General features: G+C 43.0%; 1 protein-coding gene across 5 annotated transcripts in view; it reads left to right on the plus strand.

Annotated features, from left to right (window-relative positions):
• The window catches only part of ZNF236 (zinc finger protein 236), a 154,701-nt gene that overhangs the window by 9,726 nt on the left and 130,794 nt on the right, over positions 1-14,181 (plus strand). For all 5 annotated transcript variants that reach the window (XR_005779072.1, XM_040432600.1, XM_040432602.1 and 2 more), the window contains exons 4-6: positions 2,173-2,351; positions 3,390-3,514; positions 10,829-11,001. Coding sequence is in view for 4 of the 5 variants with exons in the window: in XM_040432600.1 (XP_040288534.1) it covers positions 2,173-2,351; positions 3,390-3,514; positions 10,829-11,001 (477 nt within the window). In the remaining variant the exon portion in view is untranslated. The remainder of the gene's footprint in view (positions 1-2,172; positions 2,352-3,389; positions 3,515-10,828; positions 11,002-14,181) is intronic.

Consider the following 14,181-nt stretch of genomic DNA (forward strand, 5'->3'; position numbering starts at 1 on the left):
TTGAATATATGGATATAAAGTTTCCTTACTTTTGTAGTCACTTTGCCTATAAGCTCTAGTTCCATGAACCATATTGGTTGTCTGCTGCATTGTATAGAAACAGGTTTAATCACAGACCAGCTGAATAAACTTTGACATTTTAAATTTTTCTTTGCTATTTTTTGAGAGGCCCTTTAGGGTGAATCTACTTGTCAGATTTGCTGCAGATTATTTGTGCAGCAAATTATCAGGAACACTCAGGAGAATCTACAAGGAAGATCCACTCAGGATTTTGCTTTTCAGCGTGGAAGACATTGGGTATTTTCCTGCGGATTTCACCGGGTAATGGTAAATCCACAGCAAAATCTGCAACATTGGATTACTTTCGGGTTCAATTGCTGATTTTTCTTTCCCATCTCCAAATGTGAAAATTCTATTCGTAGGTCAAAATGCTTGCAGATAATTGCTGCAGGTTGTGGATGAGGCTTTGTACAATTACATTCATTAGCATTGTACATGTACTGCGCTCCATGGCAGATTTTACCTGCAGAAATCTGCACATCAATTATCCGCAGCATGCATGACATGTTATTGTACCTGTGCTTATATCATGAAGAAAGAAATGACTGGAAAATAGAACAAATATTATGTTTTATTGATCCTTATGATATGAAATAGTTTCCTGATAGAAATATACATTTCTGAATAGTGTGGGGATTCGCTCTGATAGACAGGACAAGCAGACGCAGTATAGAGGCAAAGACCAGTTTGTAATAAAAAAAAACTTCTGTGTTTTATTCACACTTATGGCAACAAAACAGTACAACAGTCCATTTGCAGTTTTGGTGTTCGTTCACACCTAGACAGTTCATACAGCAACACAGTCACCTGTTATCCTAGGTGTTAGTTCACACCCGATCGGCATTACTCAGAACAGAGCAGACCTCCCAAACTCAGGCCTTCAGCCTAGCACACGGCTCAGATCCCAATCCAGCGATTGCCAGAGCTCCTCTGTCAGAGAGAGATAATCACACCCAGCTGACACTGCCGGCTGGGTTTTATATAGGCCTGTCAAGACCCGGCCTTGAACGTGGGGAGTAGTCACCCACCCAGCACTTTGACTACTCCCAGTAAGAACTGTCCCGGATCAGCTATAAAGCTATACTAAATGGCTAGGTGTCAAACAGCAACTGCTGCTGACACATGAAAATTGGCTCTTACTCCACCGAGCCCAGGAACCTCGGTGACACATACCTTCCGTCAACGACTGACCCTTGCGCCTTCCTACAATAGTTATACAATGGCCATGGCAAAACCAGACAGATAATAGGAGAAAGGAGGCATTTTACTTGCATCCTAATTTTTCCAGAGGCCCCTTTTATATAATATTATGTGCCAGCTAGGGCTACACAACCACTTTGACCTTGCAACATGTTGCCCAGCCATAGATCGCAGAAGAATGATGCTACATCACAACAGGCAAGTTGAAATCCAGGAGGTTTAGATTTCTGGCGGCTTACATGTTGCAATCTAAGTACCTTGTGAGTCCCAATGTAACCAGGATATCTGTCAGCAGATTTGTACCTATAAAACTGTCTGACCTGTTACATATGCACTTGGCAGCTGAAGGCATCTGTGTTGATCCCATATTCATATGTGCCCACATTGCTGAGAAAAATGAAGTTTTAACGTAAGCAAATAAGCCTGTAGGAGCAACAGGGGCGTTGCCGTTACTCCTAGAGGCTCTGCTCTCTCCGCAACTGAACACTTTTACACTGCCTGGCCCTGTCAGTCTTAGTGCAGAGGACGCGGCAGTTTCAGAGAGAGCTTAGTGTCTCGTTGTTGCTCCTAGAGACTGTTTGTTTTCAGAAGTGCAGGCACATATGAACATGGGACCAACACCGATGTCTTCAGCTGTCAAGTGTCCATGCAACAGGTCAGCCAGTGTCATAGGTACAAATCTGCCGACAGACGCCCTTTAACGTTCATCCAAAGTTACCCCATGCAGCATTAGCCTTAAATTCACGAATCTAGCCCAAAAACTTTAGGGGTAGTTTTTTGCTGGCAGAGATCCATGCAGAAACAGAACTGTGTGACTATACCCTAACAGTCCTTACTACTTTTCTTGAAGCCAGTGATTTATTGAGGACCTAGACTAGACTTATGGACTTAAATCTTTTTTTGTCCTCCTAGATTCTCATCTGTTCTGAATGCGGTGATGAGTTCACACTACAAAGCCATCTGTCGCTGCACATGGAGGAGCACCGACAAGAGCTGGCTGGAAACAAGACCTACAGCTGCAAGTCCTGCAGGAAGATGTTTGAATCTGCTCCACAGCTCAAAGATCACATGAAAACACATTTTAAAATAAGGTATTAAACATGTTCCTGGAGTTTCTTTGCTCTCGGCATGGAAACTGAGGATGTAGGCCATCCATAATGGCATAATGCCAGCGTCAAGTGTGAAAATGGGGAGATACCCAAAGCTGACATACAGACAGTTCTCCAATCTCAGCTCAAGGGTCAGATGGATAGTGTACCTGTGCAATCACATTAGTTTCATTGGATATGAGCAACATTTCCACAACCCACTGAAATAAGATGGATCAGCCAAGCCACATGATGATGTCCATGGGGGGTTCTGGGCTTGTGGCCAGCAAAATAGGGTTATTCAACTTTTACCATTCATAGCGTATGCCTGTAGGAAATATGCAAAGGAAATTTTGGTTCTAACCTTTGGGAACACTGTTGTATTTAGTTTACATACAACCGGTCTTCAGAGGAGGAATGAGGACAGTCTCAGGAGACAGCAGCACTTACACTCATGGTCCCTGAGGTCAGAGAACACAGTGGTCACTTACTTCCTTGTACCTTTTATCTACTGGGTTGGAAACTCCTAATGCCCTCAGAACAGCAAGGGGCTACATCACTCACATCATATTTCTTTCCCATTCTGGCATTTTGTCCAAAAAACAACTGAACTTGGCATTTCTGCATGATTGTATGCACTGATAACAAATGAAATGACCACTGGGTGTTGATAGTGTCCAGAAGAGCCTATATACATGAGCTGTTCATAGATTTCCAGTTCATACAGCTCACCATTGAGCAAAGAGCAAAACCCAATTGGAATTGTTGTCTCGGTTTTCCCTAAGTCATTTGCTCGTCCCATTCTTGCTATACCAGCAGTATTCATATCTCCGGCAGAGGCCATCTAGAGCCGTATCAGTTTCTTTATCAATAATGTATTCAGAACATCCCTTTGAAGAACACAAAATACAGCACTTGCAGAATTCTTGGAGAACTTGGATGTCAGCACTAGAGAGGCCGTTCTTTCATTGCTATGCATCTGTGTCATTTTGGGAACTTTGCCTGCAGCCTTGTTCACGTTTTGCCCTTGTGGATTTGCAGGGTCACCAGTACTAGATCTTACAATAGGAACATAGATAGAAGTGGATTCTCCTACTCCTGTCCACACTGCGGTAAAACGTTTCAAAAGCCAAGTCAGTTAACTCGCCACATTAGAATACACACAGGTAAGCACCTTGAATTCATATGCTGCGGTCTGTTAGTTGCTGTAGGATTTTCTATGGTGGTCGTATCATGAGAATACAGGTATTAGAGAGTGCCAGCTTGTTGTTAGCATTGTCTGGTGCATTCATAGCCCCCTTAGTGGTTTTTAGGGTGCATGAGGGATTTATATAGTTATTTGCTGAGGCCTGCTTTCATGTAACTAGATAGAATTTAGATCCAAACTAAAAGAAAATCTGTTGGTAGATTCATGCCACCTAACCACGGGCATCATGACGTCCTGCCATCTTTCCTCTGTACAACAAACAGTATTTCATGCTGAAACCCTGCTTTTTAAAGAGCGGAGTGCAGAGAAGTGTCCGGAGAACTGCGCCCCTATGGCTGCTCTCTGTCCAGCCTGGCCATTTGTGTATAGAGAGAAAACTGTCGATCCCCGTGCCCAGCACTTCTTTAACATTGAAATGCTGCGGTAAAACATAGATTTTTATAATGAGTCATAATTTCATGCTACCCGTGGTTTGGGCAGCATGAAACTGAAGCAATTTTTTTAATGATTGCATTTTACTCCTAAATATTTTTTTTTAAATTGGTCTTTATTAAAAATGTTCAGCCGTTTTTGAGATACAGTGGTTAAAAAAATCAGTCAGTTTGCACAATCGCTCTTGAATTCTGGCAGCTGACGGCTCATATGAAGCCTTGTCTCTGATCTCCTGATCTCATAAACACTCTTTCAAACTGATAAGAATATGGCTTAAATGAGGTGTTTATGAGGTCAGGAGATCAAAGATAAGGCTTCACTGAGCCATCAGCTGATGGGACTGAGAAATGATAGTCTGCAAACAGACAGATTTTTATTTTTATTTTTTTTATCCTTGTATCTCCAAAATGGTTGAACGTTTTTAACAAAAACCAATTGAAAAAATTATTTTTTTATCTCAAAATGAGTAAAATGCAATCATAAACAAAATAATGGCCTCAAAGGTGTCCATAGCCTTTAAAGAGTTATTCCCATCTCAGACTTTTATGGCTTATTCTGCGCATATGTTTTTCCAATAGATTCAGGTCACCTCTATAGGAGTTCCGAAATAAGCTGAGCATATCCTGTGGATATGCCGTAAAAGTTTGGGTGGAAATTCCTCTTTAAAGCATTTGACCGCCATTAAAGGGAACCTGTCATGAAATACAGTACAATCTGCAGGCAGTGTTTTCTACAGCAGCAAGATGTGAGCAGTTTGATATACAGGTTAACAGGAAAAGATTCAGTAACACTTGTAATATAGTCATTTAAACCTCTCTTTTATGCTTAGGAGTCATATGGGCGGTCCTATCAGTGATTGACAGCCTTCCGTGTATGCTTAGACATGCAGAGTAAGGCTACTTTCACACTAGCGTTGTTTGAATCCCGCGTTCAATTCCGACACCGGAACTGCCCGCCGGATCCGGAAAAACGTGTGAAAACGGATTACATTTGAATCCTGATCAGGATTTTGATCACAATGAAAAAATGCATTGGAAAAAACGGATCCGCCATTTATGGACTTTAACTTTTTTTCACATTTTTCGGGTTTAACATGCAAAAGCCGGATCCAGTTTGACTGAACACACGGCGCCGGATCCGGCGTTAATGCAAGTCAATGGGAAAAAGACCGGATCCGGTGTTCAGTCAAAGTGTTCAGGATTTTTGGCCGGAGGTAAAAATACAACATGCTACGGTTTTCTGAAAAGCCTGATCAGTCAAAAAGACTGAACTGAAGACATCCTGATGCATCCTGAACGGATTACTCTCCATTCAGAATGCATTAGGATAAAACTGATCAGTTCTTTTCCGAATTTGAGCCCCTAGGACGGAACTCAATGCCGGAAAAGAAAAACGCTAGTGTGAAAGTACCCTGAGCTGTCATACTTTATAGCATTGCCTACGTGACTCCTATGGATATAAATGATTAAACTCCAAGTTTTACTGAATCTTTTCTCATGAAATATTTAATCTGCCCAGCTCCTCCCGCTCTATAAAATGCTGCTGGCAGATTGCATTGTATTTTCCTGGTCACAGGTTCCCTTTAAACACCATTGTAGATAACGAATCTACTTATGTAAAAAGTTGAGAACTTTGAACGTGGATTGTGTTAGCTTGTGTAAAGATGATGCATTTGAGAATGCAGATTACCAGGACATGCTCCATAGAGAAACAGCAGAACAGGTTGCAGAATCGTGTATGCCAGGGATGCTCAACCTGCTGTTGTAAAACTACAACTCCCATCATGCCCTGCTGTAGGCTGATAGCTGTAGGCTGTCTTGGCATGCTGGGAGTTGTAGTTTTGCAACAGCTGGGGGGCCGCAGGTTGGGCATCCCTGGTGTAGGCTGCTCTGGCCTGTAATACATGCTGTGACTAAGGATCAGAATGCAGGTCGTTACTCCACTTTTATATATCTCTCGGTAAACTGTAAAGTGTTGTCCAGAGGTGAACATAAAAACTGTCTTACTGTAGCTAATGAAAATGCACTGAAGGGAAATCTCCAGAAAGTCCCTTTTTTTCCCCCCCTATAAGACGCACCTAGGTTTAAGAGGAGGACAATAAGAAAAAATATTTTTCTTTAGACCTCAGGTCAGACCACCAATCGGACCCCAATGTGAATGACCCCCAATTTGACCTCGGATAAGAGCCCCATGCTTCTTATCAGCCCTCATATGCCTCTCATCATCCTCCAAATGCCTCTCATTGCCCCCCATATGCCTCTCATGAGCCCCCATGCCACAGAGCACATAAAATAAAAAACACTTAGCTCTCCTGCTCCGGACACCGCCAATCCTCACCTCCAACACTCCTCCTACTCTTCCTGCTGCCGGCTGTGCTGTGAACCAACGCACACAGCGTGAGGTCACAGAGCGCCCTCATGCTGTGCGCAGCCACAGCACGGCCGACAGCCGAGGACCAGGAAGCGGTGAGTACAGAGCTTTCACCGCTTCCCGGTCCTCTGGTACTAATGGGCGCTTCCATAATGGAAGTGTTCATTAGTATTCACCCCATAAAACGCATGGACATTTTCCCCCCACTTTTTTTTTTGGGGGGGGGGGGGAATGCATCTTATGGGGCGAAAAATACGATAATATTCTTAAAAGTACAGTGACGGACACTTCACTGGAGTTCATGATCTCCAACTTTAGCTTTTTAAAATTTTTCAAACTGTGGATTTGCCACAGAATTCACCATGTGCATTGCAAAAGGTGAAATCCCCAGAAATAATTGACATGCTGAGGATTTGATATCTACAGCCCATGTCTATTTATGTATGGATATATGTCCGCAGCATGTGGATGAGATTTGGCTAAATGTCTTCTACTTTGCTGCTACCGTAATATGCTTTAAAACTGTTCTCTTCCACTCAGGTATTTCCGTGACTGGAAATCTCTGACGCAACATTGCCATATTTACTCCCCACTGAGGATGGCCATTATTCACATTAGTGCCCGTCTCCATTGGGTCTTACAATACGATTTGATAACTGAGTGTTTCTTTAGAAGGTCATTCCAAAGGTGGCCATAGACATTAGACTAAAGTTGATCGAACTGGTTGATTTCAACCAAAACAAACTTTCGTTGGGTGAAATTTAACAACGAACGATCGTTTTAGCTGACTGATGACAGACCATTATCACCTGTGATGAAAGATCTTTTGGTCAAAGAAAGATCATTTGTGGACGCAAGATCTTTCTTGAAAGAGCATTCTCGGAAAGCTCTTTCGTCCATTGCCTGCTTTCATTGAGCGTGTATAGACAGTTTGAACAACTGTAATGGCCAATATGGACTGAAATATGTATGATTGTGTCTGCGAAATGAATGTTCACCAGAGGTTCAACTGCTGTTCAGCCATCAACCAGCTTCTATCCAACGTGTATGGCCAGCTTTAAGCTGGCTATACACATTCAAAAGCTGTAAGACAATCAATAGTTCAGCTGACTACTATCTTTCCCAACTTCCACATGTTCAGTTCAGCAGAGCTTTGTGTTGTCAATGGGGAGAGAGTAGAGAGCCGTTGCCAGACACTTCGGGTGGTGGCTTCTCTCTTGGGAGAACAAAAGCATTGGGCGAAAAATGTAGTTTGCTTGATGCTCCTCATCTCTGACATCATCTGTTGGGGGAGAGTCATCAGCTCCCCATACTCAGTAGATTGTCAACTAAATAATAATAATATATATGGGAGCCTAAAATCCTGTTCCTTTGTGCCAATCTAAAGAAATGTATTCCAAGTTAGGAATTCTCTAGTAGGTCGAGCTGTGTAGATTATAATCCATAATATAAGTGGTCTCCATGTAATATTCATACCACCTCCCATCAGTCGTTCCTGGGATCTCTGAACTCCTGACAGCTCATAAACACTCCTCATAGCTAAATTCTTATTACTTTGATACGAATATGGCTTAAACGAATGTTTAGGAGCTATCAGTAGATTAGAGATAAGGCTGCGCATAAGCTGTCAGAGCTGCTGTCTGATGGATTCCGTGTAAAACAGAAAGCAAGCCAGTCTGCAGATAAGTGGAAACTAAAGGCTGTTGAAGAAAAACTTTTGAAATTTTTAATAAAGACCAATTGAAATGTTACTTAGCCCAAAATGAGTAAAATGCAATGATAAAAAGTTGTTTATAGCCTTTAAAGCTTTGATAAAGTCCCCCTCCCCCCATATTTAGGAAATTTGAGGACTGCCGTAGGTCAGTTATTTCAGCTATTTAAAGCTCCAAATGAGATTAAACACTTAAAGGGGTTTTCCATATTGCCTCCTTTTGTTGGCTGGATTCATTTTTCCATCACATTATCCTCTGCTTATTTCCAGGGGTTACGACCACCCAGTAATCCAGCAGCAGTGACCTTGCTTTGCAAACTGTGGTAAAAGGCATTAGCTTCTCTGGTGATCGGGACTGTGGGAGTGTGCATAGGCCGCGTTTTCCTATAGTGTGCAAGTAGGGTCACTGCTGGATTGCAGGGTGGTCGTGACCCTTGGATATGAACAGTGTATAATGCTATGGAAAAATTAATCAAGCCAGGAAGCAATATGGACAATGACTGTACACTAGTAAGTGCCTTGTGTAACGTTATATTTCGCTACCTCGTGAGATTTCCCTACCCTCGTCACTTCCGGTCGCACCGGACATGACCTGAGGAGATGTGCCGCGCCGCGCAGGCGCACAACGACGGGGTAAGGAAATTTCACAGCAGAGTGCGCATGCGCCGGGAGCCTCGCCAGCGGTTAGGGTAGGGAAAAATTACGGGCCAGTGCGCAGGCGCAGTGATCAGATGGATGTTCTCAGCTGGACACCGACCGACACTGCGCATGCGCCGGGAGCCTCACCAGCGGTTAGGGAAGGGGAAAATTACGGGCCAGTGCTTTTTCCCTACCCTAACCGCTGGTGAGGCTCCCGGCGCATGCGCAGTGTCGGCCGGTCTCCAGCTGAGAACATCCATCCGATCACCGCGCCTGTGCACTGGCCCGTAATTTTTCCCTACCCTAACCGGCGCATGCACACTCTGCTGTGAAATTTCCCTACCCCGTCGTTGTGCGCCTGCGCGGCGCGGCACACCTCCTCACGTCATGTCCGGTGCGACTGGAAGTGACGAGGGTAGGGAAATCTCACGAGGTAGGGAAATATAACGTTACTCCTTGTAATAACTTTCTCTACATGATAAATGTCATTTCCTGAAGTGAGACAACCCCTTTAAAGCTACTTTCCTGGAGTTTTAAATAGTTCTCTCAACATTTCAGATATCTAGCATCCATTCCCGGAGCTGTGTCACTAATAGAAAGCCATCAACGCTTGTCACTTTCTTCAAGTATACTGTGACATCAGATAGCTTGTGGATAAATTGATGCCTAAAGTCATGGACCTAGGGTTTTATTCCTTACTAAGGCCATAAAAAGGTCCATTCCATTTCTTACCAACTTGTTGTAAGATATAGCTGGGTATAATGTCCTACTGTTATAAATGTAAACTTATCTACCGCCATCGTTTTTCAGGCTCTAGTGAAAATTATTCCTAGTTCAACACGGGCAGTGATTATTTTTATTGAGTGATTCTTGAAATCTAGTCATTTCATGCGACTTAGTATTCTGTACGCAGAGATCGCACGCTGCGCACAAAGCCAAGCCAGGTAAACGTGATGCGGATGATTACTGTGACAGAAATGCTATACTACAATCTCACTATCTATCAATTTGGCATTCTGCAGCAGTATATTGCTTTGCCTTTTTGTCATGAAGACATTTTTCCTGCAGTTGCAGTTTAGCCACTAGAGGTCGCCCTTCACCCATGAAAAAAATAAAGTTTTGCCTTGTTTTACGGTGTTCTGGTTGCTCATCATTATATATTAGTTTTTTGGTTTTTTTTCAACCATTTCTGTGCACCACACATTTATATCTCTTTTGCATAATTGATGGGTCTTACAAGTCACTGGATGTTGTATAATCTTCTGTCAGTTTGTGAAGATGAAGCCAAAAAGAATCCAGGGAAGCAGAAATATTATTATTATTATTTGTATGTTCTTTTTCTAATCCTCCAAAGCAAATAGTAGTGAAAATGAAAACCTTGAAGGCTGGATCCGCACATCTCGCTCTCCATCAGTTGTGCTGTAGCTGAAAATATATCCCAGAGATGGAAAGTTTTTTTTTTAAATCTAGTTTATGTATCAATTCCTCACTGTTATCTAGATTTCTGCTTGCTGTCAGTGAACAGGGAACATTCTTGTTGACATTCACAAGCTGAAAGCCCAGGGTTTTATCTGCATCCTGTGTAGGCAATCCTCTGTAAGCTAAACAGATTGGGCTGAAGAATATTCTTGTACCTACACTGGTACACTGTAACAGAACAGTTCAGTCCTGCTGCATATATGTCTAGCTCACTAGATTGTAGAGAACCCTCAGGGCGTACAAGGCTTTGTTCACACTGACCTGGTACGCCGTAAAAGCGGATCTTATCAGTCTGGTACAGGTCTTGTAGAAATGGAATTGGAGTGTGAAAATAGGGGTCTGTATGAGTTTTCACATTCACTGACAGCAAATAGAGATTTTGAAAATGGTGAGTCATTGAAACGCAAGGTATGTCAGAAAGTTGTAGAACTTTCCATTAACCCCTTGGTATACCATGATGTACATGTATGTTGTGAAATGGGTTAAGGCACCATGCAGTAAGTGTCCGACACGGCGATTTCACGGGGGCGCCAGTGCGCTCGACAGTGGGTGCCTGGCCGTGTCACCCATTAGATGTCGTAAACCCCTTCGGCAACCATTCACGGTTCATGAGAGAATTGTCTTATTTTTATTTTTTTTCAGGTGAAAGACCCTTCAAATGTAACCTGTGTGGAAAAGCTTTTAACCAGAAGGGGGCGCTAGCCACACACATGGTTAAGCACACGGGGGAGAAGCCCCATACCTGTTCTTTTTGTCCAGCCGCCTTTTCCCAGAAAGGCAACCTCCAGTCTCACATTCAGCGAGTTCATTCAGAGGTAAGTACACAGCCGTCCAGTTAGTATTTTCAGACTGTGATCTGACAAGAGTGGCAGCAGGAAATGAGAACAATGCCGTGTGCATGGTGAGACGTCGGTCATTCCGCAGGGCTTTTCTCTTCTCTACACCGCTGTAGCAGTTCACATATATATATATATCATATAGCTAATGTGACTCGTGGTACAGGGAGCTTTGGAGCACATTTGGGTGCCAGGATTCTACAAAGTAAAATATAATAGACACTGATGATAAAGGTGATAATTGAGTTCCATATGCACATTACAGGGACTGTTTCAGAGATTTACAATCCATATAAGATGTTCATTGGAAGTACATGCGAATGGGACCCCCAAAGTGAACAGAGAGCAGTCGCTCATGCGCAGCTAACATCTGTTTACCGCTATTAAAGATCAGAACTAGTGATGAGCGGCAGGGGCAATATTCGAATTTGCGATATTTCGCGAATATTCGCCATATATTCGAGAATTCGCGAATTCGTGATCTCCAGGCATTGTTTTCTTGATTGCGAAAAATGTGCACAAAATTTGCATAAACATTTTCGCATAAAAATTCGCATGAACTGGTATTTAAAAAAAATCGAATATTCGTGATTCCGAATATATTTAGCGATATTCTAAATATTCACGGATTCTCGAAGTGCCGATATTCGCGATTAAAATACGCAATTCGAATATTCGTGATCAACACTATTCAGAACATAGATGAGAACTGGCATAGCACTGAATGGCTATTTTCGAAACTCCCATAGCAATGAATGGAGCAGATGTGGTGTGCTCTCCACTTGGGGGGGGCCTGTTCTCTACATAGAAGCGGGTACCAGAGGTGGGACCCGCATCTGCCTGACATTGATGGCATATCCTAATTATATGCCATCAAAGTCCCAGATGGGCCAACCCCTTTGACCCCTTAATGGTTGATGATACATATTTTTACAGAGGTCATTAAAGGGCCTTGATCTAGGCTGCCGCCTTTTTATGGCGGCCTAGCATATGCACAGCATGGTTTCCTGTGTAGCAGAGAGCAGAAACCCGGCCGAGTGTAAGCCGAGTTCCTGCTCTAACTGCCTGGATCAGAAGAAGCGTTCTTCGGGCCATTTAACCTCTTACCTGCTGCAGTCAATAGTGATCGTAGCTCCCTTTGTCAGGTTCGGCACCCTGCGAGTTAGATTGCAGGTTCCAATGTCTTTGCATGGCAAACTGCGTCCTAAAGAAGGCCCCCTAGTCTGCCTGCAGTGTATGCCCTGTTAGGTTGTGCCTTTTTGGTGTGACCTGTCAGTATAGTACTGACAGTATAATACGCTGTACTACACAAGCGGACTCCTCTCAATTTGGCAGAATGTAGAGCCACTAGATTGAGCTGCTTTTACTCAGACAAACTTGGTGCCACAGTGTAGTACATGGTTACTCATTTATTCTACGTTGCATGTAAAATTGCCTGTCCAGTATTCATTTGTGTTGTGAGTTGTCCAGTCCAGACAATAATATTAATGCCTTAACACTTTTAAAGACTATGAACACCTTCGGGCTAATTTTTTATGATTACTTTTAAAGGATATGGACACCTTTTGTAAAAAAAAAATAAAAAATACAAACATTTTACACTAATTTTATCTATTTTGCGGAAAAAAATGATTTCTCCAATTGGTTCTATTTATCAATTTTTTTTTTCATTTTTGTTCTGCAGCCTGCTGTGCTTCCTATGCACAGCAGGCTGCTCTCAGTGAGTTTACAGAGAATCCGTCATCTGACGGATTCTCTGTAACTCCTCCTCACTGGCAGAGCGTGCAGAGTGTCATCTGTAACATACAGCTGACATTCTGCTTGAAAGAGCAGACATAACCCCTGCCATGCCAAGGTCCTTAGTTACCGCTGTATGGAAGGGGATAACCATTGGGTTGCTGCCGTCCCCCCGCCATGAAGGATGGCCTATTTCACCCCCATACAAGCCGTCTTCACACCAATACAAGCTGTCCTCCCCCCCCCCCCCCCTAACAAACAATCACCTCTATACAAGCCGTCACCCCCCCTCCCCTTAAGGATGCCCGGGGTGGCAACAAGCCCTGTATGGAGGGGCTAACCATCGGGCTGCTGCTCTGCTGTGGTAGCACCCGATGCTTGAAGGATAAACTGATGGAGCTCCCCCCCCCCCCATTGAGCCGCTGCGCTGCTGTGGCAGCGTCCTGATGGTTACCATGGCAACCGGACATCTTCACAGGCATGCGGCTTGCCATGGTATAGCTGAGCCTAATCAGGCTCCTGCTAAAGGCAGGAGCCTGATCAGGCTGTGTACATGCAAATACACTGCAGTAGACTATACAGTGTGGAATCAGACCCACTGGATCTTCAAGACCCAAGTGGGTCTGAATAAAAAAAAAAAGTGAAAAATAAATAAATAAATAACTTCTTCCTATATCCGCACATATAATTGGTTAAAATGTAAAAAATAAAAAACGCTAAACATGTTTGGTATTGCCGTGTCCATAACAACTCTGTCCCATTTGAAGCCCCCCTGATGCACCCCTAGAGTAGAAACTCCATAAAAGTGACCCCATCTAAGAAACTACACCCCTCACGGTATTTAAAACTGATTTTACAAATGTCGTTAACCCTTTAGGTATTCCACAAGAGTTATTGGCAAATGGAGATGAAATTTCCGAATTTAATTTTTTTAATTTTTTTTCCATTTTAATAAATTTTTTCCAGTAACAAAGCAAGGGTTAACAGCCAAACAAACTCAATATTTATGGCCCTGATTCTGTACTTTACAGAAACACTCCATATGTGGTCGTAAACTGTTGTACGGGCACACGGCAGGGCGCAGAAGGAAAGGAATGCCATACGGTTTTCGGAAGGCAGATTTTGCTGGACTGGTTTTTTTGACACCATGTCCCATTTGAAGCCCCCCTGATGCACCCCTAGAGTAGAAACTCCAAAAAAGTGACCCCATTTTAGAAACTACGGGATAGGGTGGAAGTTTTGTTGGTACTATTTGAGGGTACATATGATTTTTGGTTGCTCTATATTACACTTTTTGTGAGGCAAAGTAACAAGAAATAGCTGTTTTGGCACCGATTTTTTGTTATTTACAACATTCATCTGACAGATTAGATCATGTGGTATTTTTATAGAGCAGGTTGTCACAGACGCGGCGATACCTAA

The sequence above is a fragment of the Bufo bufo genome, chromosome 5 (genome assembly GCF_905171765.1).
Source record: "Bufo bufo chromosome 5, aBufBuf1.1, whole genome shotgun sequence".
In the NCBI taxonomy this organism is placed as follows: domain Eukaryota; kingdom Metazoa; phylum Chordata; class Amphibia; order Anura; family Bufonidae; genus Bufo; species Bufo bufo.